We start from the raw sequence: 26,135 nt of genomic DNA on the forward strand, positions 1-26,135 counted from the left end.
GTTATAATTATTTCGCAGTAACTGATTGAAGTGCATAATCAATTAAGTATTTCTTATTGGTTAATTAAGAGAGCACTATTTTTTATTTATTTATTTATGTACACACAGAAAAAAAGACATAGTACAGAGTAATAGGAAAATTATGTACAAAGGCACTGCTTATTTATTTAAGAAATCTCTTCCAGCAGACCTGCGAGGGGATAATGAGAATAATAATAAAAAGTGATAAGTGTGTGTAGAACAGATAACACATAACTAAAATAACAAATACAACATGAGAATTATAGTAATGCACACACACATACCTAATATTGTTAAACTTGAGTACAAAATATTATAAGTAACACAGTAACACTATCTATGTATTGACATGGATGTCACATGTTCCGCACCTTGCAATTACCGTCGATGCTATTATGGTCGGCCTTCCGCAGACTCTGATACTCACGGATACGTAAATATGGCAACGATCATGCGGAATCTGGAAAATACATAATTCATGATTCGTTTTATATTCATTCGTGTTTGACGAATACCCTCTAAGTCCTCATTACGCGCCACGCAACGTTTCAACAACCAATACAAATCACCCTGATCCATATGTTTTATCGTTCTATATGACATGGAACAATCAAAATACTCGCTACTCAGTCAAAAAATATATCGTTCGGAACGCGACATGCTGCGGGAAAGATACTGTAGAATCTAGGCGCGATCTCTGTGCATCAATAACATTTACCTGTGAACAATAGACTGTGGTTATATTAACGGATTATTATCGTTTTCATGTGCAGTAAATATTAGCTCATTTACACACATCTATATCATTTCTTCTATATCCCCGACTAATTGGAAGTGAAGCGGATTAAAAACTTAAAACAAAACTACGTTAAATTATGTTTGTTGAATTCTAAACTAGATTAATGGTAACTGAATAATTATGTATTTATAATGAAATAGTTACATCAGACAACATGGATGATTCTGTGATACAGGTAAATAAGCTTCATTTATCGTTGAATAAATTTATCGCTCACGTAATGGCAGTTGGTAAGGCGATCGATCTTTTTCGTGTTCTGATGTCCTAGTATCAATATAAGACGATGTACCTTCATAGTACTTACTACAAACAAGTAATTAAGTTCGGATTTTATCTGGTTTCCGCTAGTCCATACATAAAAATAAATAATAGTTAAAAAAATGCAACTTGATCAAAATAAATCTACAGAATTCTGTATCAAAGTACAAAATTATCCCCTTTGTTGTATAATATCCTAGTACCGAGGGATCAAAGGTGTCTGTCTGATTATCTAAAAAATACAATTTAGTCACGGAGCTGTGAAATATTGCACTTCTTTTGCAAGAGCTGTGCTTGGCTGAATGTACCTTTGGCTCGGAATTTCGAACAGAAAATCATTTTTTTAATTATAGAAAAAAAAATTAAAAATATCTTAGAATAAAAGTTATTTGAGAAAAACCTGGAAAAGCTAAGAACATTTTTTTTGTCAGATTCAGACTGTTTCGGTAATAATTCAATTAAGAATGTTTTTAACATTGATGGCATAATAATATATCAATGAAATTCATTATTTTGTTGCAAACTTTTTTTTAAACCAGTAACGTCGGTACAAACTTAACTCGGTGTTATTATTATTATTTTTAAATTAATTTATACTTTCGTCCGGACGTGTCTTTTTCGTTTTTTTAAACAAATATTTGTAATTTTTCCACGAAATTGATATACGAATAATACGACACTGTTTCAAAGAGCTTGCTACATCTGCTTATAACTAGTTAACTAAATAAACTACAGGGTATTAATTATTAAAATCTGGTTCACGGAAAATAATGAGCACTTTTCACGTCTTGTCTTCACATTTTGAAATAAATTATATAAAATACTTTCGTATGTAATAAGTGTTTTTATAGTAAGTAACAAATACTTCGGAATAAATTCAGATAATTCTAGATGCCTACGTAACATTTTCAGTCTATTGGTACCAGGATATCAAGAAATATAGAAGCGCTTTTAGTACGTTGATTCACAGAAAAATGTTAGGTGCAGCGCGAAAAAATAAGTAATTTGATTTGAAACCATGTGTTGATTAGTTCACATTTATTTCTTTTAGTACCAAATTTCCGCAGCTGTTGGGTTCTTTTGCGTAAACAATACCAAAAAATGAAAGGAAAAAATATATATTGTATTGACCTATATTCAATAATTAAAGTTTTAAACATTTTTTTGGTAAAAACCTACCATAAAGACTGATAAGCTAGTAGTGTCTAGCATACCACCAAATGTCAAGGGCTTACAAAAAATACATGGTTTACGGTATTTTACGGTACGCAATGGCTTAGCTCTGCCCCTGGCATTGCTGACGTCCATGGGCGACAGTAACCACTCACCACTCACTCGGCCATCAGGTGGGCCGTGTGCTCGTCTGCTAACAGGGGCGACAAAAAAAAATAACGCTCATACAAGACGCAAAATGTATGCGTCATCCTACAACATACCTAATACGTTTCGTTATTCACTACCAGAATTCCATAAATCCTAAGAGTAACAACAAAACTTTCACATATCGGCTTAGCGGGAAACCGACAGACATTAAAGAGGGATTGGACAACATTACAAAAAAAATATTACCGTATGTACGTATTAGAGAGAACTCCGTATTTGACTCATGCATGAGGTCGTGACACTTTGATAGAGGGACTTTCGAGGCTAGCAGCAAGATTTCAACTAGGCCTACGGAAATATTTGCATACGCTGCGACCAGGACAACATAAATTGAAAGAGGAGCGCCTATAGAACTCGTAGTGCGTAACAGAGACAGAATACAGTTAATATTGTGCTCACTGTTTTCATAAGAATTATAGATTATATACTTAAATATATCATTATTTGCGTTAAAGATAAGATGCTACTCATTGATAGTATAGCTTACCTGCCAGGTCCATTAAATATTTCCTGAAAGCATCATAACTAATGTATCACGAAGAGTCAGTTAACAGTTGGTTTTAATGCGAAGCTATACCATGAATAGTGAAAGATCCCCGAGATTGGCCTGCTGGTTTCAACAGTGTAACAGACTTACCACCTAATAATATTTTTGACGTAAAATTCTTTACTTAAACTGAATTTTGATAGTAAGATACGTAAACGAAACTCAGCATTATTACTATATTGATACTACATGAACCATTTTGTTATTATCTTATATTAGTTATTCTGTTTTTATGCTTAAATAATAGGGGTTAAAGTATGAAATTGCCGTTTTATTGTAATAAGTACTTCAAATTGACATAGAATCTTCATGGTTTTTGATTTTTGAGTGATCTTTTTTGTCAAATGGTACCTATGAGGTTCTTCTTTTGAAAAATGTGCAACATTTAATTATCGACGTTCCGAGGCGGAACTAACGCTGCAGAAACAGCTCGCAATATCAATGTTGCATTTGGAGAGGGGACTGCTAATGAACGCACCGTGCGATTATGGTTTAAACGCTTTTGTGATGAAAATTTTGATTTGAAGAACGAACACGTGGAAGGTCGCCCGCACATGTTAATAATAATAAATTGAAAGAGATGGTGAATGCCGATCTGAGCCAAACTACCCAGGAGTTAGCGGCATGGTTTAACGTTACCTTACCAACAATATTGACTCATTTGCGTCAAATCAATAAAATAAAAAAATATGAAAAATGGGTGCCTCATGATTAGTTTGATCTGCAGAAAGAAACGCGTGTAGAAACTTGTGTTGCCTTGTTGAATCGATACAGAAATGAAGAAATATTGGATTGAATTGTGACATGTGATGAAAAGTGAATTCTTTACGATAACCGAAAGCGAAAAATGCAATGCCTGACTCCAGGTCAATCGTCGCAACGGTGTCCTAAAGCAAAGCTTACCGATAAAAAGGTAAATGTTTGGTGGTCCCAGCATGGTGCTATTCACTACAGCTTTCTCTGATCTGGTCAAGCAATAACGGCAGATGTCTACTGTGTCAAACTCTGAACAATGATAGCAAAATTTGCAGTGAAACAGCCCCGACTCATGAATCGGTATTCACCATTATTGCTCCATGATAATGCGAAACCCCCAATAACTACATAAATATATGTTTCGCTTTTCATAGCAAATAGTTTAAAACCGCGATCGGCGACATTCGGTCAGTAAGCTTGGTCAGATTATGTTTCCGATTTCAAAGCTGAGAAATAATTTTCCTAACACAATCTAGTGACATTAATTTGAGTATTGCCTACTATTTTGCGTTAACAAGATGTCCGCTTAACCCGTGTAGCCCAGTAAGTAGTACATTGTCTCGATAAAAAACAGACTGAAGATACCTTCGTGCGAATCTCACATTACACATTCCCTTTCGTGTGTAAAAACTACCAGCATCATATTATGAAAGTTTTTGACTTACGGCCCTCGTGAGGGGACAGCCGACTCTAAAAATTGTTGATCGTCGACATGTAAGCATAAAACAGTTGAAATACGAATACGGCATTTTTACGTTTGTCACGTAGCATTGTTAGTCTCACGATTCCTTTCGCACGAATTCAACGAATTTTCGCAACGTATCGAACCGATTACGTCCACATTCAAGTGTACCGGATATTTTTATGATGGGTCGTCATAAGGAAGTAGATTTATTTTCGTGACGATTCACGAATCATGTCACTTCATGAGGAGGGAATTTGATTACTGAAGAGTATAGAGTCTCACATTATTTGTTTCTGTTAATTGATTTGTGATACTGTTCAAATGGATATGGATCTCACGGTGCTCGGAAGGATTATTAGTAATTTTGTAAGTTGTATTAAAGCATATTTTAAGTATATTTCTTAAAATCTCTTTAGTTACACATAAAAATATCAATGTAGATTTTTTTTAATTACCAGGGACGAAATAGGAACAAAATTGCTTGCTAAAATGGAAAAAAGGTAGCCATGACTGGGACAGTGACATATTCTTATTTCGACAATTTAACGATAAGCGGGCCTCAAAGAGTGGGCTTGCTCATAACTACTTAAAAAAACATATCTCATATTTTTTTAATTTTAGAAATAAATGAGTTCTTTAGATAACAGACACCTCTTAACATATTTTTAATTACCATGACCACATTTTTTCAAATATTTCTGTTTTTTTTTTTGTATCATCAACTTAAGCACCGCTGCTATCTACCACAACCTATAAAAATTCCAGAATTCCTCTAGTTGTTCCACTCCACTTTCACTAACTGTGGTGTAAAAAAATGTATGGACGAAAGTAAGGTAATCTAAAAAAAATATAAACTATCTGATATTCCAAATCAGTATCATAAGAAAGCTAGACAAACAAAATGTGTACTATTTCTAAACAAGAACCAAACTTTATAAATTGTTGTTGATAGTAATCACTTTTACTATGCGCCTAGAATAGAATAAATTTGTTCTTGAAAATTGTTGATTACGAAAAGTCAAACCAAATAAACACAAAAACGGCTTTTCAATCCAGAATAGCTAAATTTTTTGATTTAGCACACGCAGCTTTTCTACCAGGATCTCATAAACGTACAGACAATCTTTTTATATGTGGAAGAACCTACGGTTTTTTTTTATAAAACTTACTACTACTATTATTTACTTCTACATTTGTGTACTTAGAATAAACAAGGACAAAGGCGTATTAACATAAGATTTGAATTAAAATTGTAGTAATATCCGATGCGCTTGCAGCCGCCTTCGCAGTCCCCGGGGACCGTCTGTGAGGTCCAGGATGTCGCGGCGACGAGGCAGCGAAACGCAAAAAATAAAACTAATGTGATTTTTTTTTTTTGTAATTTTAGATTTATAAATAATAACAATGACAATTCAAAGGTTTCGTTTAAAAATATCTATTTTTTTTAAATCGTCCCATATTAGTAGTTAGTTTCACAATAACGGCCGCCAAACCGCATTAATTACACTCGCGCTCGCTACACGGCAGAAAAGCACTTGTCGGTAAAATATTTTACGGTAGTAAATTCATTCGTTTATTGAGAAGGGATATTTATGTTCCAGATTTTGAATACGGCCTTGGTGAAATCGCGATAACATATAAAGATTAATAATAAAAGAACAAAAAATTGTGTTCAAAAAGTTTACTATGCAAAATTATTTATGTTTATGGTTTTTTTGATTATTCGAATAGAAAAAAAAAATATTATTTGAAAATTCTCACATTACACATAAACATTAATTAGTTTTTGTCATTAAACGGTCTTATTTATTTTGAGTTAAAGATTTAAGTGGAGTTTTGCTACAAAAACTGTCTCAAACTCGTCAAATTTTATTATTATTAAAGGAATTATTAAGGGGAAAACGATGCGTGTCGTTGTAAGAGAGTACTAGGGTATTATAAATAAGAGAAAGTTTCCAAAGTAAGTTACTTGGTACCGCAAAACTTGTGAAATCCACCTTCGTTCGGCTTCACTTTACTTTTAAATCTCAACATAAATCTAAATATAGAGTTGTTGCGTGACGCATTCTTCTCTGTTGAGGACTACCAGGACTATATAAACGAAAGAAGTTTGTTGATTGTTGATTTTATACTCGTACTTAGAGAAGATAAGCATTTGAAATTGAATGATTATTTTTATTCTAGGATCGATAAATTCGTCATTGTCTGTCAGACTTGTAGCTGACAATAAGGGAACAGTAAAAATTATATAAATGGAAAGTCACCATTTGAACATTAAGCAAATAACATATACGAGCAAATAATATAAAATAATAATATATAATATATAAAATAATAATATATAATATATAAAATAATAATATATAAAATAATAATAATAATAACATAAAATATGTTGATTAACAAAAAAAAACTTTTTGTATTGATAAAATACGTAGATACAAGATACACATATTATATACCAAATTTCCTTGAGTTTAGTTCCGCATATATATTGTCTTCGGGGGCGGTCTTTCTCATTACATAAGAAGCAAGCACAAAAAGCTCGTTTGTCAGAGGACTTAGCAGAAAAATGCAATTAACTAACTAACTTACTTTACTTACTTACTTATTACAAAACTTCATAAAAGGGTCTCCGATAGCCAGACGCACAGACCAGGCTATCAGAAAGGAAAGAAGGTTAAACGCAGCCACCCTAATTCATAGAAATATGACTGTGCATACAAAATAATAAATGTCAGTCTCATGCCCCGTTCAATAATTTGTCATGAATAACGATAAAATCAGAGGAAATACGAATAGACTTAGGCGGATTATAGATTTTGCTAAATATTATTTCTGTCACGAAAAAGTATTGAATTGATTTAAAGCTATATTCGGTTGATAATTGAGTTAGTGAATTAAAAGAAAAGATAAAAACTCTAAACTTTGAGAATTTTAATCATTAATTTACTATCGTTCATAAATTCAGGATATGAATCACTTGTATTCTAGGCGAGTTAGGCCAGAAATTCCATACTACATATCGTTCAAAATATATGTAGTCTTTAAGCGCTATTGGTATTCATTATAAAATTAAAATTAAAATAAGTAAATAAAAGCGTCTCGAAAACACTGAAATCATTTAAATATTTATTAATTCGCATTTATATTCATCCGATAAAAAAAAATTACACTAATAATACATGTGCTGCCATCTATTGTCAGACAAAGGTGATAGACAACGCTGAGAATAAAAATCGCCTTAAAATAATATTTTAAAATTTGTTAATTATTCATGCTATACCTTAATCACTGACTATGCCAAATTTTCGAACAAAAGGTAAACTATGCAATCAAAATAAGAAACATAACATAGTCAGTTGCTGTGTTTTGACTTCGGAAACGGCGTATTCGGAATGCGGTATTTTCTTCAGACTCCGACTGTACTTACTTTTTGTGTCTATGAAATCCTAGTACTCAAGCCCAACAATTGTGTCTGTAAAAGAATTTCTTTCAAAGACAGAAATATAAAAAAATAATTTTAAAATTACGCTGGCGACGGATCAACTGTAAGTTACATTAATTTAATGCCTGCGTATGTCAAGAGCACTGGTTTATTATGTATATAGTTAATGCGATTAGTTATCTATTTATCCATTAGTAGGAAATAAAATTTAAATTTACTTCGGAAACGGAAGTTATTATAATTATTTTGCTCATCCAGTAAATAAATGCATAGCCAAAACTTCGTGAAGTTAATTTTATATGGTAAATTGAAAAGAAAAAAGATAAATTTTATATGACGAAGAAATCAAACATTCATTATAATTATTTTTTTACCTTAATTGGAACAACAGTCTTTCTAAATGTAAGTAAGTTGTTACGGGGCCTTCGTTTTAAATTATTTGGTGGTAATTTAAATTATCCGCGTAATTTATGAGCGTTAAGGACTCCGATAATCGCGGCGTCGCCTATAGAATGCTCTATCGGCCTATACTAGGATTGAATAAGTCAAAAGAGATTGAAAATATTCACTGCATATTTTACTCGTTTACGATAAATTGGTAAACTAGAATTTAAATATAAGCCTCCTTTCCCAAAGTAGGTGACAGGTAAACAGGTAGAGCATTAATAATGTTAGTATGCCTATAGATTCCAGGAACTAATTGATGTCGGGTAAGCCGGGAGCTCCTTTAAAACATTTGCAGCAATAAACAATTATACAGTTCTTTGACGCGAACTAAGTCCTTTACCGCAACTAAATAGTAAAATAAATATAAATATTAGGTTTAAATAGTAATGGATTAATGTTAAAATGAAAACAGGTGCGCGAACACACGCGATAGAAGCGAAACCTTTAGATGTACTCTATCGCATTCTTTTATAAACTTTTAGATGTACGTGTTTGTCTCTTTTTAGTGTCACTTTTTTTTTGATTGAGATTAAATCACAATGGTGCGAAATGAAAATTTACTTCAATGGTACTTTATTTTATCATTATTCATAGAAAATACATCTAAATTTTGTTATAGAAAGCAGTCCGATACGATAGCCTCCTTATCGTGGCCGCCTCCATACCCGATCCTGTGGACCGAATGGTAAACAGTCGACGTCGCCCTAAGCATCGATCCATTAACGGTGCTTTTAGGTACCTCAAGCAGCGGTCACCGTCCTCGCCGAACCCGTCGCTTGCGACGTAGGGCTCGGCGAGTAAATGAACCCACAGACACAGCCCACTGAGTTTCTCTCCGGATCTTCTCAGTGACTCGCGTTTCTGATCGGGTGGTAGATTCTGCGAAGCATTGTTCTTGCTAGGGCCAGTGTTAGCAACACCTCCTGGTTTGAGCCCCGAGAGCTCATCTGCACGCTAGGGTAACGCTGATATAGCCTCTCAAAGCTGTAAGCATAAGTAGGAAAAAAAAAGTGCCTCCCTCTAATTTTTTTATTTTTTATTTATTGCTTAGATGGTTGGACGAACTCACAGCCCACCTAGTGTTAAGTGGTTACTGGAGCCCATAGACATCCACAACGTAAATGCGCCACCCACCTTAAGATATAAGTTCTAAGGTCTCACGTATAGTTACAACGGCTGCCCCACCCTTCAAACCGAAACGCATTACTGCTTCACGGTAGAAATAGGCAGGGTGGTGGTACCCACCCATGCGGACTCACAAGAGGTCCTACCACCAGTAAATATGCAGACGGTTCACCGTTGCCCTAAACTTGTCATTTCCGGTACCCCGGAACTCGTTGAATGCGACCAATGGTTTGAAGTGCAACTGACTTAATCCACAGACAAAACACACTGAGTTTCTCGCCAGATCTTCTCAGTGGGTCCTGATTTCGGTGGTAGATTCCGCGAAGCACTGCTCTTGCTAGGGCTAGTGTTAGCATTTTCTTTCAAGCGAGACCTCGCGACCTACCAGACCGGGCGTAGCTGCCCCTCGAGGTTACCAGCAAATAGGTAGGTAAATTAAAAAATAAATATATAAAATTCAAATTGTAAAACGTGGAGAAATGGGGGATGAATATATTCGAGAAGGACACTGACACCAAGACAACTGGCTTACTTTCTAAATTACAATAGTAATGAATTTTTAATGTAAGGTAAAAAAAGATATCAGTTACCAAAATCTATCTTTTCCATTAAAAGAACGTGCTTGTTGAACAAACTTTCCAGTTATTTTATGCACTAAAAATATGAATTAATAAGCTGCGTAATCACCCCCATGAGGTTTTCCAATAATTATCAAAAAAACAAAGAAAACCTTCATATTAATGGGGGGAGGGGGGAATATGGATATAGCCAGAACGACAGGGCAAACCTGGATGATAATGCAGGAGACCTGTGTCCAGCGGTGATGATGGTCTCTCTCTCGGCGGGCGGCGACAATCACGTCATGACACCGTCACCGCCTATTTCTGCCGTGAAGTAGTATGTAATGCGTTTCGGTTTGAAGGGTGGGGCAGCCGTTTAAATAATCCATTTTAATAATGGCAATATCACAACCACCACTTTGAATGTGAGTATTTTTACATAATCGAACAGGCATACAGAAAAAAAAACAAGTTTACAAATTTCGCTATCAATACAACAACGAACCTTAGTAACATTACATCGACTTCTTGTAATTTTTAAGTTTACGAGATTGAAGATTTGATTATGTTCCCGTGATAGTGAAATTTACCAGATTGTTCTCCGGGCTTATGTTCTCCTAGTGCGGTTGAGGACGATTTGTGTCTATGCTTCTAAAATTGCGAGGGACTTTCTTATTATATTTAAAATACTCTTCTTTTTTTCGTAAAAAACGATTGAATGTTTTTTGCGACACGAAAAAACGGCAAAACTCAAGAGCTTACACTGAAACTCGCTTCCAAACAAAAGCAATTTTGTCAATTTGAAAATAGATATAAATATTTTCTATAAATATCGTTAGAGATAACCAGTTAGTTGTCCGTGACTTCGTTCATTAACGAGATTTTTTAATTTTATAATCAAAATAAATAAAAATATAAATAAATTTTCTTAATCAATAAATTTAACAATAACATGTAATATAACGTTTTATTTTCTAATTTATAAAGATATATCGGAACTCTATACGCAATCCACTACGCGTATTACTGAACGCCATTCGAATACCTACCCTCTAGAATGTGCGGCCTGCGTTTAACTACTTTCCATCAATTAAGATATTTTTGAAATAGGTAGTTAGATTTCATTAGAGCAGATACTACGAGTATATGATAAACTTTTACTACAAGTATAACTTTTAACTAACCTAAGCAGCAGTCATTTAACCAAATTTTCTTTCTACAGTACAGGTATATATATACCAGGACTGACGCATTTTTAAACTACCTTGACATACTAGGATAGCATCATCTATGTGGAACGTAGTGCTTGTAGTGGCGCATGTACACACGCGTTTACTAAATTGCTTATAACTCAGGCAGAGGGGGAGTAACAATGAAAAACGACACACCAAAAACTGATATTTTTTTGCAGTGATTTTTGAGGCACTTCCGGATCGCCTACTTGCCAGCAATTAAATATCAGAATATGAAAATGTACTTTATATATTTATTATACTTTTTTTACCTATCGTCCTACCTAACCGTTGGCTATTCCAACTAAGCGCGGACGGGTAGGTAAACTAAAGGATCTCAACCAAAGAAAAACTTGCTAACGCTATCTCTAGCAAGAGCACTGCTTCTCTGAGTCTACCACCGGATCGGAATCGCGACCCACTGAGAAAGGTCCCGCGAGAAACTCAATGGGCTGTGTCACATTTGACGACTTAGACGAGAACGGTAGCCGCTGCTTGGAGAACCTGAAAGCACCGAGATTGCATTGGGAGGAACCGATAAGATATACTTAGGACGACGGCAGCTACGCCTTGCCCCTTTGTTTGGGTGGGTTATGTAATTAGAGGCGGCCACGATAAGATGGTTATCGTGTCCCGTTGCTTTTTCGAAAACGTAATATTCGAGAAATTTATTTGCAATACCTTAATGCGTTTATTCACATTTCGTGATTAGTTTAATTATTTTATACTGACTCAAGAATTTTTTATTTATCCATTACTTAATACAAACAAACACGTGAAAGATAAACCTAGCAAAAGAAACTCCGTTCCAATGGTGTGTCCAAACGACATTCTTTATAAAAATCTCCATTGAATTTTTGCTCAGCCAAAAAACTCTCCAATCTCGTAAAACAAAAAATAAATAATGTTAAATGATTCTTGCGTTTTTTAAAAGCTCCGTTGCTTCATGGCCTATTTACATGAAAGAGAAATTTAATTTTTTTTTATTATTAAAAATTAGTTAAAAACCAGTAATTCCTGAGATTAGCGCGTTCAAACAAACAAACAAATAATAATATTAGAATATTAGTATAGGTACAACAATAATATAATTATTAATATTAGAAAATTGAAAGACACGAAATTATAATTCGTATATTCCTAAAAAAGTGAAACTAAAAATAAAAAATGAAAATACCTTTCAAATTTCTATTTGCGTAATTCGTCTTTTTTGTTTAATTTAAATCAAAATCGTTTTTATAAATTTTATTTTTTAAATTTGTTGTTTTACTACTTTATTATCAAAACAGTTGTTTGTTTGTTTGTTTGTCATCGTCGGTGAAATAACCTCGAAGCGGGTCGCGCAATTCATAATGTTGTACTAGGGTGACATGATCGGAAAGAAGTTCATTTTAACACATGCGCAGTGCTCAGAGCTGCTAAGCGCAATTTCAAATTGCCATAGTGACATTAACACAATAATATTGACATTACCGCCCGATTAGCCTCCTCATGTCTCTAGGCAAACTGTATGAGCGTCTGCTCTACAAACGCCTCAGAGACTTCGTCTCATCCAAGGGCATTCTCATCGATGAACAATTCGGATTCCGTACAAATCACTCATGCGTTCAACAGGTGCACCGCCTCACGGAGCACATTCTTGTGGGGCTTAATCGACCAAAACCGTTATACACGGGAGCTCTCTTCTTCGACGTCGCAAAAGCGTTCGACAAAGTCTGGCACAATGGTTTGATTTTCAAACTATTCAACATGGGCGTGCCGGATAGTCTCGTGCTCATCATACGGGACTTCTTGTCGAACCGCTCTTTTCGATATCGAGTCGAGGGAACCCGCTCCTCCCCACGACCTCTCACAGCTGGAGTCCCGCAAGGCTCTGTCCTCTCACCCCTCCTATTTAGCTTATTCGTCAACGATATTCCCCGGTCGCCGCCGACCCATTTAGCTTTATTCGCCGACGACACGACTGTTTACTATTCTAGTAGAAATAAGTCCCTAATCGCGAAGAAGCTTCAGAGCGCAGCCCTAGCCCTAGGACAGTGGTTCCGAAAATGGCGCATAGACATCAACCCAGCGAAAAGTACTGCGGTGCTATTTCAGAGGGGAAGCTCCACACGGATTTCCTCCCGGATTAGGAGGAGGAATCTCACACCCCCGATTACTCTCTTTAGACAACCCATACCCTGGGCCAGGAAGGTCAAGTACCTGGGCGTTACCCTGGATGCATCGATGACATTCCGCCCGCATATAAAATCAGTCCGTGACCGTGCCGCGTTTATTCTCGGTAGACTCTACCCCATGATCTGTAAGCGGAGTAAAATGTCCCTTCGGAACAAGGTGACACTTTACAAAACTTGCATAAGGCCCGTCATGACTTACGCGAGTGTGGTGTTCGCTCACGCGGCCCGCACACACATAGACACCCTCCAATCCCTACAATCCCGCTTTTGCAGGTTAGCTGTCGGGGCTCCGTGGTTCGTGAGGAACGTTGACCTACACGACGACCTGGGCCTCGAATCAATTCGGAAATACATGAAGTCAGCGTCGGAACGATACTTCGATAAGGCTATGCGTCATGATAATCGCCTTATCGTTGCCGCCGCTGACTACTTCCCGAATCCTGATCATGCAGGAGCCAGTCACCGTCGACGTCCTAGACACGTCCTTACGGATCCATCAGATCCAATAACCTTTGCATTAGATGCCTTCAGCTCTAATACTAGGGGCAGGCTTAGGGACCCCGGTAACCGTACTCGTCGAACTCGACAAAGAGGTCGACGTGCAACCTAACCCATGCATCAGCCCGCTGAGTTTCTCGCCGGATCTTCTCAGCGGGTCGCGATTCCGATCCGGTAGTAGATTCATTCGCGAAACAATTGCTCTTGAGTTGTTAGGTCTCCTTCGGAGGCGCTCGGGCAGTTGTTAGCAAATCCCACCCCTCTTGGCTGAGCCTTTGCTCGCCCACCTGTCCTGGTGAAACTGGAAAGGCCTTCGGGCCACCAGTAAAGTTTCAATCATAAAAAAAAAAAAAAAAAAAAAAAAAAAAAAAAAAAAAAAAAAAAAAAAAAAAAAAAAAAAAAAAATATTGACATAAAAACACTGAAGTATGAAACATAAGTGATAAGAATCAGAAACGTTCACGAAACGTTGTCCATTGTTGCTGTCATCTGTCCGTTGATAATTAATTAATCATTTAATGGTTTTTTCTAGATCTAGACATTCTAAAATTTGAGATTGAAGTTTCAATTATATTATACCACACATGATACCCAACAAAGGAGCGATTGTGAGTTGCGTGGGAAATGAGATGAGACTGCAGATGGATAGTCGGTTCGCAGAGGCGAGGCTAGCACATACAACATAATTTTTATATAAACTTATATGGATTGTATCAGGAACACAACAAACAGTATCAGAAACAATCGATATTCCACTAATGCAAATCTCCTAACACACAAATATAACCAAAGTTCTGTTTTTACTCATAATTTTGTAAAAACACTTGAAAGATAGAAATTAAGAGTAACAAATAAAAAACACCCCCCCCCCTCCCTGCAACCTGGGCAAGGTATGTCTTTAACTTTTTTACTAGGAAAACATGAAACCGAAAGGATGAATAAATTATACTAGCATCCACGAAGCGCTTTAATTTTATATTTTCCTAGTACAAAAACGACGCATCCTCCTCCTCCGCGTATCGTATCGTATTGCCGCCACTCGCCTTGAGGTATGAGTTCTAAGGTCTCTATAGTTACAACGGCTGCCCCACCCTTCAAGCCGAAAAGCATTACTGCTTCACGGCAGAAATAGGCGGGGTGGTGGTACCTACCCGTGCGGACTCACAAGACGTCCTACCACCAGTAATTACGCGTATTCCTGAAGACTGTGATGATCGTATACATACGAACCATGAAGTCGTCTTCTGCCCGTGGACAGCATCACAAAGAGCTGAGAGTCAATCGTAGATTTTAATTGAAGATTGTCGTGAGTTCTGAATGAGGTGTCTCGATTTTAGTATTTAGTTTATGTATTGTTTTTTTTCTTTTGTATTATTTATCGTAAAAAATGTACGTGGTCTTTTAAAAATAACCCAAATAACTAGAGTATAATTTTTTTTTAAAAACTCGTTGAATATGTTACATTGGCTTTTTTTTAGGACCCTGGTCTTTTTTGGCCCTGGTAGTTTTTGGACATAAAAACAAATATGTTGTACGCTCGAGTTCATAAAGGCGCAATAACCATTTCAGTCCAATTCACTCAAAGCTTATCAAGAGATTCGTTTCACAAGGTTTGAGACTTTTTTTCTAAATGGCCTACACAATAATTAAGAAGTATATAATAACTGACAGGGGATGTCAACACAAAGACTTTATGTAGAAATCATAGATAATACACATAATACGAGTATGTGGAAATGTTCTGTATTAAGAAAACATAATACTTGTACATATGTTTCTTTATATTAATAATCATTTAGAAAGGCATTATCCGAAATAAAGAGTTTGTGCATTAATTGTGTAGGCAACGTAGGCAGTGACCTTTTTATCGTGGATCAACGATTTCAAAATTTGACGGCACACATAGATAAAGATAAATTTTGAAGTTGATTACATATCTAAAAAAATATAATAATATAATGTGTAAAATGTGTAATCTATATATTAATACGTGAAGCAAAAACTTTGTATCCCTTTTTACGAAAATTGCGCGATACAAAGATACATTAAATCAATAAAGAAAACATTACACACACTACATACCATGTATTTGACGCACACACACATGCATACTATTTATTGTCAAACTTTTGTTCTTGGCGTTTGTTGTCAAATTGAGAATAGATTAAATATTGTTTGCGTTTGTTAATATTTTTTATAGTGTAATCTTGGCGAAATTAGTGATTATAGAAGTATAAAATACAATCATAATAGTGTACAAACTTACAATTCCAATTAATTATAGTCGAATTTCGACTACTGCGGGGACCTCTAGTATAGTTTATTATTAAAATTTTGATAGAAAAATAAAATGATATGTATCAAAAAATGCTACGTATGTTAATAGAATAATTATAAGAATACTTTTAATGAGAAATATCTATCATTGACCAAACATTTCCAAAATTTAGTAGCACACAAAAAATTTGGTGATATACAAAAATGCCGCGGCGCAGTGGTTGACAATCGCTGGTCTAAAAGCAAGGAATTCGATCAAGAAATATGACTGGATAATATTACTCGTAAAGGCATTTTAAAGATCCATATTATTGTCTCAAAAGATAGTTGACTATTCTAACCTATAATATTTAGAATTAAAACTTCAACAAATTTTAGATGATGGATAATTTAACAATTGTTTTGAACGAAATAAAAGTGTTTTGAGAGAATAGAAATAAAAAAAAGGTCAGATATCAGTATCCATTTCAGAGTAAGCATTTCATAAGCAGTTAAAGTGGTTAGATCACTGGACTGCAATATCCAATATGATAAATTCTGAACATATGACTATATTTTTTCTGTAATAAACGAGAGAAAATCCAACCGCGAATTTTTATTTGACTTTTCATTCGATCTCCATCAAACTTCAGAGCCTTGGCCAATCTGAAGATTTCGTGAAATCGTTATCGAAATAAGTCTAGCCGTTTGGGAGTATATAGCGTACACATCGGCTTATATATACATGGATATGTAAACGTATATTCAATTTCTATTCTCGTTCTTCTTCACACTGTCATTAAAACTTACAACAAAGAGTAATCAATTTTAAAACATAGCGTGCTGCCAACATCATTTGTACAGGCAAGTGCGACGCCGTACCAACCCCCACCCTTATAATGACACTGTATACTAGTCCGATTAATTTGCATATTACAATAATAGTTTCGCCTATCTTCAAACGGGCTGCGATTATAGTTGAAGGCAGGACTCAAACAAAGGCAGATGAATTGACAGAACTAGCAAAATGTAGCTTATACCTAAATTAACTAAAGTTCAATCAATCGGCACGCTAAGAACATTGTGGGAAGTTTTCCGGAAAATTAGTTAGTTTCGAGGTTGCCACTGATCGAGGCTCTAGTCAAAAAATGTTTGTTCACGGGATCAAGCCAGGGTCTAGTGATGAAGAAGAAGAGGAAGATGTTATGGATATTTTACAGGTCTTTTCAGATAGATTTCTTTTTCCTTACAACATTAAAGTGTTCAAACGATTTATCTCATGCGAAAATCGATTTGGTCACTGTAATATTATGAAAGTTAGATGAAGTTAATTGTATTTCAGAAAAGACGAGAAGAATGCGAGCGCAAAGCAAGAAGGGGGGAGATGGACCCCCGTCTGGAGTTCACCTTCCAGCTTTTGATAGACGGCACCGGATTACCAAGACACGCCATCATGGACCACGTGTTCGAAGGAAATATGGTATGTTTAAATGGATTTCTTAATGGATTAAATATGGTATGTTTAAGGTTCCTTAGGGATAAAAATCTGTAACGCTGTATATATCTTTCGTATAAGCTTTTATTTTTATCGTGTTTTTATTAAATTGCTTATAAACTTGTTTGCTTGTAACAGAATATTTGTTAGTCGTTTTCACTGAACTAAAAAATCGATTAACTTTAACAATACAACTTTATAACTTCGTTTGCATTATCCTGCTAACACTGATCAGCGACAAACAGCGTGAAAAACCGAAGAAATCACTTGTTAGTTCGGTTTGCTATTTAAGCGGATTTTTCTTAGGTTGTTAAAATAATTCATTTCATCCTTACAACATTTCAGCTGGATGACATCAATCAGTTGTTTCTTCCGCACATGAGGAATAAACTTCTGTGGTATTACCAAGATGTGGAAGAAATCGAACAACGACCAGTACCGGAGAACACAAAGTCACGCCAACAAGGGAAACAGCCCCCGCCTCAAGTAACTTGGAAAAGGAAATTATTCCTGTCCGATGGTTGGGATGTAAAGTTTACTGGAGTGTGCATTTATATGTTCCGTATTAATGTCAGCAAACAGTTACCTGAGGAGGGCTTTCATAAAGATTTGTAAGTGCCTATTCAAGGTTTTATTTAACATCCACGTTTACATTTTTGTAAATATCTATGTTTTTTTTTTGCAAGTACAGATTCTGCGGAATTCTTAATGCTGAAAAAGTGGGAATGGTAACAGCTATAGAACGTGTAATGGAGCACGTGTACATGAGTGCATTAGCTCATCCTAGTAGTGATGGTGACGAGGACGAAACAAGATTTCCCATCGTTAAAAATCAACTACTGCCGGGACTAAGATCTTTTTGTAGCGCCCTCAAAGGTAAGCAGCATATAGTGTAACTGTTTAAAGCTCCTATTTGAAGCCTTCATTTAAGGTGATTGAATTTAAAATTAATTAATCAATGATTATTAAAAATAGTAAAAATATTAACTTAAAATGAAAAAAAAAACAGGCCAGGACAATCCGTTGAATATGATTTTTGTTTCAATTTCTTATTTAGTGTGTGAAGACGTGTGCAATCAAGTGAATCTTTTTGAAGACGGTCTAGCGCTCATGGCACCTATCCAAGACCATACACAGTTGAAGGACATGGCGAAAAATCCAAACACCATTACTATGTTGGAGGAACGCGTTACTGAATGGATAAAAAAAGTCATGGAGGTAGCATCCTTATTAATATTTCCAAATCATGCATTTAACGACCAAGTAAGATTAAATCATTCAAAAACTATCTGCAAGTATTAACTAATATTCGTTTATAGAATAGATGTTATCGATGTGTAGATTTATATTTTTAAACTAGCTACCCGCCCTCGCTTCGCTTCGGAAACATTAAATTTTATTGTTGATAGGCGAAGCCCGCCATGTTGCGCGCGGTACGACAATAACTGCGGGTGACGCCGCGGGGCGAAGCTATTCTAAAAAAAGTAGCCTAAGTTACTCCTTATATCATCAGCTACCTATCAGTGAAAGTTCCGTCAAAATCGGTCCAGCCGTTCCAGAGATTAGCCGGAACGAACAGACAGACAGACAGATAGACAGACAGACAAAAATTGTAAAAAATGTTATTTTGGTTTATTTACTACCGTATATATATTCATATGCGTGTAGTAATAAGAGGCTATTTCAATATTACAAACAGACACTCCAATTTTATTTATATGTAAAGACTAGCGACCCGCCCTCGCTTCGCTTCGAAAACATTAAATTTTATTATTGATAGCTGAGTCCCTCGGTTATTGTCGTATCGCCGGTGACGCCACGGGGCGAAGCTAGTCTAAAAAAAGTAGCCTAAGTTATTCCTTATATCATCAGCTACCTATTAGTGAAAGTCTCATCAAAATCGGTCCAGCCGTTCCAGAGATTAGCCGGAACAAACAGACAGACAGTAGTTAAAAGCGGTTATTTCAATATTACAAACAGACACTCTAATTTTATTTATATGTATAGATTATTCGTCTGGTATTCGATATTTATCATATGTTAACTTGTAAATAAATCCAAACGCTTCACAGATATTGAGTGAAAGTGAGCAACTACGCAGAGAAGTTGATTCGAGCGGACCGCAAGACGAATTGGAATATTGGAAGAAGAGAGGGGCGCAGTTCTCTCAGCTTGTGTCATATTTGCAGGTATATTTTAAGAGCCGAAAGAAAAAAACCATATCCCATAATAAATAGACTTTTAAAATCGCATTTTCTCACAGGAAAACGAAGTACAATTAACACTTTCATGCCTGCAACTTGCCAATTCCAAAGTGATCAAACAGTGGCGAGATACTGATCACAAAATAACTTTCTGTTATAACGAGGCCAAAGACAATGCTAAATTCGTTCAAGCCATGGAAAAATGCTGTCACTCCCTGTATTTGGACGATCCAGTCAAAATTAAGGACTCCATACTGAGTTTACTGCAGACAGTGAGACTGATACACAGCGTATCTCAGTTCTACAACACGTCCGAGAGAATATCTTCGTTAATGGTGAAAGTATGTAAAAAATATTTATAGCTTTTTGCGGGTTCTATTCTAATATCTTGAATCCTTGAATACTTATCTAAGTATATCGGTGGTTTATGTCTTCATATGTATCGTGCTGAACGGCGAGCAATTAGAGATGCCTATGTCCAACAGTGGACTGCTATAGGCTGATGATGATGATGATAATGATGATGATAATAATGATGATGATGATGATGTATATCTACACCCAAAAACAATATTTTAGTGCTTTACGAAGTCGATTGATAAGATATCATTAAAATTACTTTGACATTTTTAGTGGCATTTTTTTTGTCATGATATCATTTTCGAATATTAAGTTCACAAAATATTCAAGTGTCTGCGAATAACGCCTGACCACGTAAAGTATATTAAAAACTTCGAAAATATATAAATATAGCGAAAATTTAAAAAAAATGTGAGATCAAGCCGTTTACGTTAATTATCGTCTACGAGAGGCAAAAATTGAAGAAAGTACTTTATATCTCAATACAGGTATATCTTCTCCTCTTTGTGTAGTATTCTTCAAAGGTCGTGACTACCATTTTGTATTTATTTCTCTTGCACGATTTTTCTCCATGTGTTTCTGTCATGTAAATATAAACATACATATTAATTAATTTTAGATTACAAATCAGATGATCGAAACCTGCAAACAATACATAACATGCCGGTTCAAGGATACGATATGGTCGCAAGAGCGTTCCCTTGTACGCGATAAACTAATACACTGTATCAATTTGAACAGAACCTACCGAGAGACATATATCTTTGTTAAGAATCAACCTTTCTTGCCTAATACCGAGCAGTTCAGCTTCTCGGAGAATTACGTGTTCGGAAAATTTGACACGTTCTGTAAGCGTCTCAATAAAATTATCGCAATGTTCGATCTAACGGACGACTATAATTATCTGTTTGAGAAGAGAATGGAGGGATTACTGCTGGGTGAAGGTTAGTACGCTGAGATTAACTCTATGGAATCAATTCCATCTTATAATTTGAAAGTTTTTGCGAGTTGTAAATATGTATAATGAAATATACTTTTACGATTTAATTTCGTACGAACGATCGTGACCGTCCCTGATCACGAGAACCGTAATTTATTTTAAAAAGTCGGTTATGAAAATAAAAAATGCGAGATTAAGCCGTATGAGTCTAAGTAGTCTTTCAATACATAAATCGAAATTTAAATTCGTTTTTCGAATATTATATTTGCGCAAAGAATAATCAATACGCACATACTATTTGCTTAATATATACATACAGATAAATAACAAAAAATAATTCATTTATTGACGCTTACACGTCAACTGTACGTTCGTACAATATTTACGCAAATTGACCATTGTCAAACAATATCTAGACCTTGAAGAAGCCGTACATACTTTCGAAGAAGCAAAGAAAGCTGTTACCACATGCCAATATGATTACCTTGATTACCGCAATAATGAGTTTGACAAAGACTATCACGCATTTGAAGATAAGATAAACGCTTTAAAAGAATCTATTGGATGTACTATTGAGGATAATTTTTCTAGCGTTTGGGAAACACCGCAAGGGATAAAATTCTTAACTAGATTCGAAAAGGTAAATAAAGTAAGGTAAGGTAAAGTAAAGTAAAGTAAAGTAAAGGAAAGGTAAGTAAAATAAAGGTAAGGTAAGTACAGTAAAGTTGATATTGTATAAAAGGTCTTACTAACTATAGCTACCGCTTTATTTTCAGGTGAGCCAAAAGATTCAAATAACGAAACTTAGTGAGAAGTACGATCGTGTTTTAAAATACAGCGAAAAGGAAGTTGACAAAATTATGAAAATGTTCAAGAGACAGAAGGACGACCCGCCTCTACCAAGGAACTATTCTCCTGTGGCTGGTTAGTCTAAATAACATATCGACGCTTGAAAGGCAAACGTGACTAAGCGACAATGCGTGTACTTTACAGTAGATTAAATTAAAGTTGAAATACCTGAAAACAAAATTTATTTTAACGAATCTAGCTGTAGTAGAATCTAGCTAGCAGCTGTAGGATTGAAATGATTTTAATAGACCTGGAAATATATATTTTTTGCGCATCGAATCTGGTTATTGTTTATCATTTATGTACAAAGCAGTTATTGTCGCTTAGTCACTTTTGCGTTTCAAGCGTCGATATTTATGTCGTTATATATTTTATTATTGCTTGGGTGGGCGGAAGAGCTCACAGCCCACTTGGTGTTAAGTGGTTACTGGAGCCCATAGACATCTACAACGTAAATGCGCCACCCACCTTGAGATATAAGTTCTAAGGTCTCAGTATAGTTACAACGGCTGCCTTACCCTTCAAACCGAAACGCATTACTGCTTCACGGCAGAAATAGGTAGGGTGGTGGTACCTACCCGCGCAGACTCACAAGAGGTCCTACCACCAGTTATAGCTAATGTTACATTATCCAAAATAGATGGAAATCATGTGCTCTGGGGTTGGGTTGTACGGTAACAAAAGTAAAAATGGATTCGATTATTCTTCAATTAACGCCTATTCATAGTCTTCTTTGTTCTTAGACCACTTAGCAATATTTACAATAACAAAAAAAAACAACTGGCAAACAGAGTAAGTAAATGATTCTCAATTGTATAACAATTAATATCTTGTCAGGATCTTAATTTAAAGTGAAGATAAGTGCCCGCTCTCCGTCACACGAGACCTTTTTGATTGTCTATGTTATGTATAGTGCAAAAAAAAACAATAAAATCCAATATTCCTATCAAATTAATTTTTATATAAGCGTGTCAATAATCACCGACAGTAACACCTGTCTTCGTTCCTTAGCTCTGGCATTATTATGAATATATTTAATGCAAGTGTCATAACGTATAAATGCAGGATGACTTAATAATTAATTCTTTCTCGTTTTAGGGCGTATCAAATGGTCTAGATGCCTAATGCAAAACATGACCGAGATTGTGGAAAGCGTCTGTGCTCATCCTGTCTTAAGAGGATTACCCGCATCCGCCGATATGATGCGGAAGTATACTAACACTCGAACGTTAATGAACAACTATGAAGATATGATGAAAGCTGTTTGGATGAACCAGAATGTAATTGATTTTAATGTTTCTCAAATGTAAACATAGACAAGGAGAAGCCTCATCTGCTTAAATCAGTGCTCAGTGTATTCAGTTATTCCATAAGTGAATGGCACACAGAAATACAGCAGAGTTCTTACCGCATTTCACTATGACGTAGACATTTGAACGTGGGAAAACGTCGTTACATAGGCTGCTTGTAATTATTCTAATTGCAAAACAATTATATAGCTCGTTGCTAGCAAACCGGTGAACGAAGCGGTCAGATGTTTTTGTTCACTGCATAATCGTTTTACCTTCCAGCTATGGGACGTAGACGAGAGTCTGAACAACTCCTTGTTGAAGATTGATGAAACCGGATGTGTGGCCGTGAACTTGGACAAAAATATCAAATTGTTGATCCGCGAATCGGATTGTCTCGTGAAAATGGGCGTTCCGCTACCAATCGTCTGTCACTCCTTGTACGCTAAGAAATATTATTTTACCCTCGTCAACGACTCCTTGCAGGTACGATGTTTCTTTATATCTCCTTAATTAAATTTTAATAACATAATAAACTTCATAATGAGCAGAAATATTTGCTTGTATATTTTTGATTTGTAAGTCCACAGATTTTGACAAATATATAAATGTTAGCACAAGTACATTTTAAATTAACACCAAAAATATCATAAAAATTTGTTTTAGTGACTGTAGGATAAAAAAAAAATACGTAAAATTTAGCAATTATTTTTACATACATCCGCATGAGCTCACGATAGAAACGACAAGATAGAACATGCCTGTGACCTCGAATTACCTTAATGAGCATTGAGCTATATAAGAATTGATATTCCACATCGAAGTTTTTGAATTCTTAGTGATACGATCTGATAACAAGCTAAAATTGATCACAGTTGGCATGTATATTTTTACTAATGTAAAACCTATCCACAGTTTCTGCTTGAAGACTATTTACGTACGGTCCGCCGTGTAAAACTAGAGGTTCGTCCTCTATTTCTGCCTCAAGTAGTACGCCTGTCCTCTCTTCTCCTGCCCGGACTACGCAGCGTGTGCTGGACCAGCGAGGACTGGAAAGAGTTCATCGACCGCGCCAACGCAGCCATCAAGAGCTTCGATGTTCTAGTGACGAGAGTACATGATATTTACACCAATAGAATTATTTACATGTTGTCCGGCATGCAAGAGGTTACCCTGATTACATTGCCGGGTGATTACAATTTTTTATTTGTAAAAGAATACTTTTATAACTATATATATAGTAGACTAAAGTAGGTGCGTATGTTCGCTATAGACTCCGAAGACAGCCCACTTGATGTTAAGTGGTTACCAGAGCTCATAAACATCTATAACGTAAATGTCGCCTTGAGATATGAGTTCTAAGGTCTCAGTATAGTTACAAGGTCTACCGGTTTCGATGAGATTTTCAGGAAGTTTTCAGATTGGCCTCGCATGTGAGTTCCCGTTTGTTTATGTAGTTTGGTAACGACCGGATGAAAATGAAATACGCAAAAAAAAAGATCGGCCAATAAAGCAGGCTGTATTTGAATAGTTACACGTAGGGATTGTTGATAGATCTATTTATATGTATAAGTAAAGTGATAGTACCGGTCAGTGATTCAGTAATAAATAAAGACTGCATCTCAATGTTTGATTTTCTCGTTTATTTGCTCATTAGTAAAAGTCCAATACGGTTTTTTTTCATTCCCTTTTTTTTCTGATTCCTTTTCATTGTGTTTCTTTGTTTGCTGGGTGACTGCTTGATCCAGCTGTGTTTTTCATTTGACCCCTGATACCTGCTAGAGAACTACTATTAAACTAGGTATGAGAGATTGGGCGTCAAATTTGAAATCGATACAGATTTAAATTGAGGCACAGCCGCGTTACTGATTCGTCATGAATATATATTAAATTTTTTTTTCTCAGAAGATACACCATGGTCCGTACAAGAATTCGTAGAGAAGGTCGAGTCTGGCTGTCGGTACGTACTAAGCTCTCTTTGAATTATTCAAAAATAGTCAAACATTTGTAATAAACATTTTTAGTATGTTGTAAATGTTGCTGTAAATCAGAAAGTCGTAACATTTTTCTTGTGTTCTAGTAACGCATGCGTTGAGCTAAATCGAAAGAGTCTGATGGTTGAAGAGGCTGTGGAAGAAGTATTGGATCTCGTAAAGAAGGCAGCCCAACAAATAAGACCGACAGAGATCAATCCAGATTTTGAATTTCTCATAGCTGAAGGTAACCTGTACAGTATTTACGCTATCAAAAAATTGGACTTCATTTTCTATTACGCATTGTTATACACTTCGTTGTGGAAGTAGTTGGAGCATGTAGCTACTTTGGCAAAGCATAACCAATCAGTAAAACAAGCAGATTTCGTACTCCGGCATAACTTACATCCACTCTATACAGATAAGCCGGTCGTCTTACCCATGAAGGTACGGATTTGCTATCGTGACGTTATATTATATGATACTAGCGGCCCGCTTCGGCTCCGCTCGGAACTTTAACAAAAATTTCAACGATATTTGACGTTGTTTTATTTTTTTAAATAAAATAACACTTATTACGGCATAGCTAGAATAGTTAGACATATGCTGTCGCGACACTTTTTGTAAATAATAATGTGTTCTACAAAGTCGTAGTACATTATTTTATTCTATCATCCATAGTTTTCGCAGGGCACGCGATGTAAAGAAGATTTTAGGTAATTTTTTTACACCTTGGGTTACATTATTGGAGTATTAGTCAGAATCCCAATTTATTTAAAAAAATAATAATATAGCCTGTCACTCGGGAATAGTGTAGCTTCCAAACAGTGAAA

The 26,135-nt window shown here is 35.7% G+C and overlaps 1 protein-coding gene across 1 annotated transcript in view; it reads left to right on the forward strand.

Moving 5' to 3' along the window:
- Positions 1 to 26,135, forward strand: part of Dhc1 (dynein axonemal heavy chain 1) — a 250,612-nt gene that overhangs the window by 1,650 nt on the left and 222,827 nt on the right. Inside the window, 14 exon segments of the mRNA XM_089727553.1 lie at positions 17,535 to 17,672; positions 18,033 to 18,298; positions 18,379 to 18,563; positions 18,745 to 18,905; positions 19,760 to 19,876; positions 19,951 to 20,232; positions 20,871 to 21,195; positions 21,608 to 21,831; positions 21,968 to 22,115; positions 23,139 to 23,320; positions 23,612 to 23,815; positions 24,245 to 24,518; positions 25,235 to 25,289; positions 25,410 to 25,549. Of these exon segments, the coding sequence (XP_089583679.1) occupies positions 17,535 to 17,672; positions 18,033 to 18,298; positions 18,379 to 18,563; positions 18,745 to 18,905; positions 19,760 to 19,876; positions 19,951 to 20,232; positions 20,871 to 21,195; positions 21,608 to 21,831; positions 21,968 to 22,115; positions 23,139 to 23,320; positions 23,612 to 23,815; positions 24,245 to 24,518; positions 25,235 to 25,289; positions 25,410 to 25,549 (2,701 nt within the window).

The sequence above is a fragment of the Bombyx mandarina genome, chromosome 01 (genome assembly GCF_030267445.1).
Source record: "Bombyx mandarina strain Sakado chromosome 01, ASM3026744v2".
In the NCBI taxonomy this organism is placed as follows: Eukaryota; Metazoa; Arthropoda; class Insecta; order Lepidoptera; family Bombycidae; genus Bombyx; species Bombyx mandarina.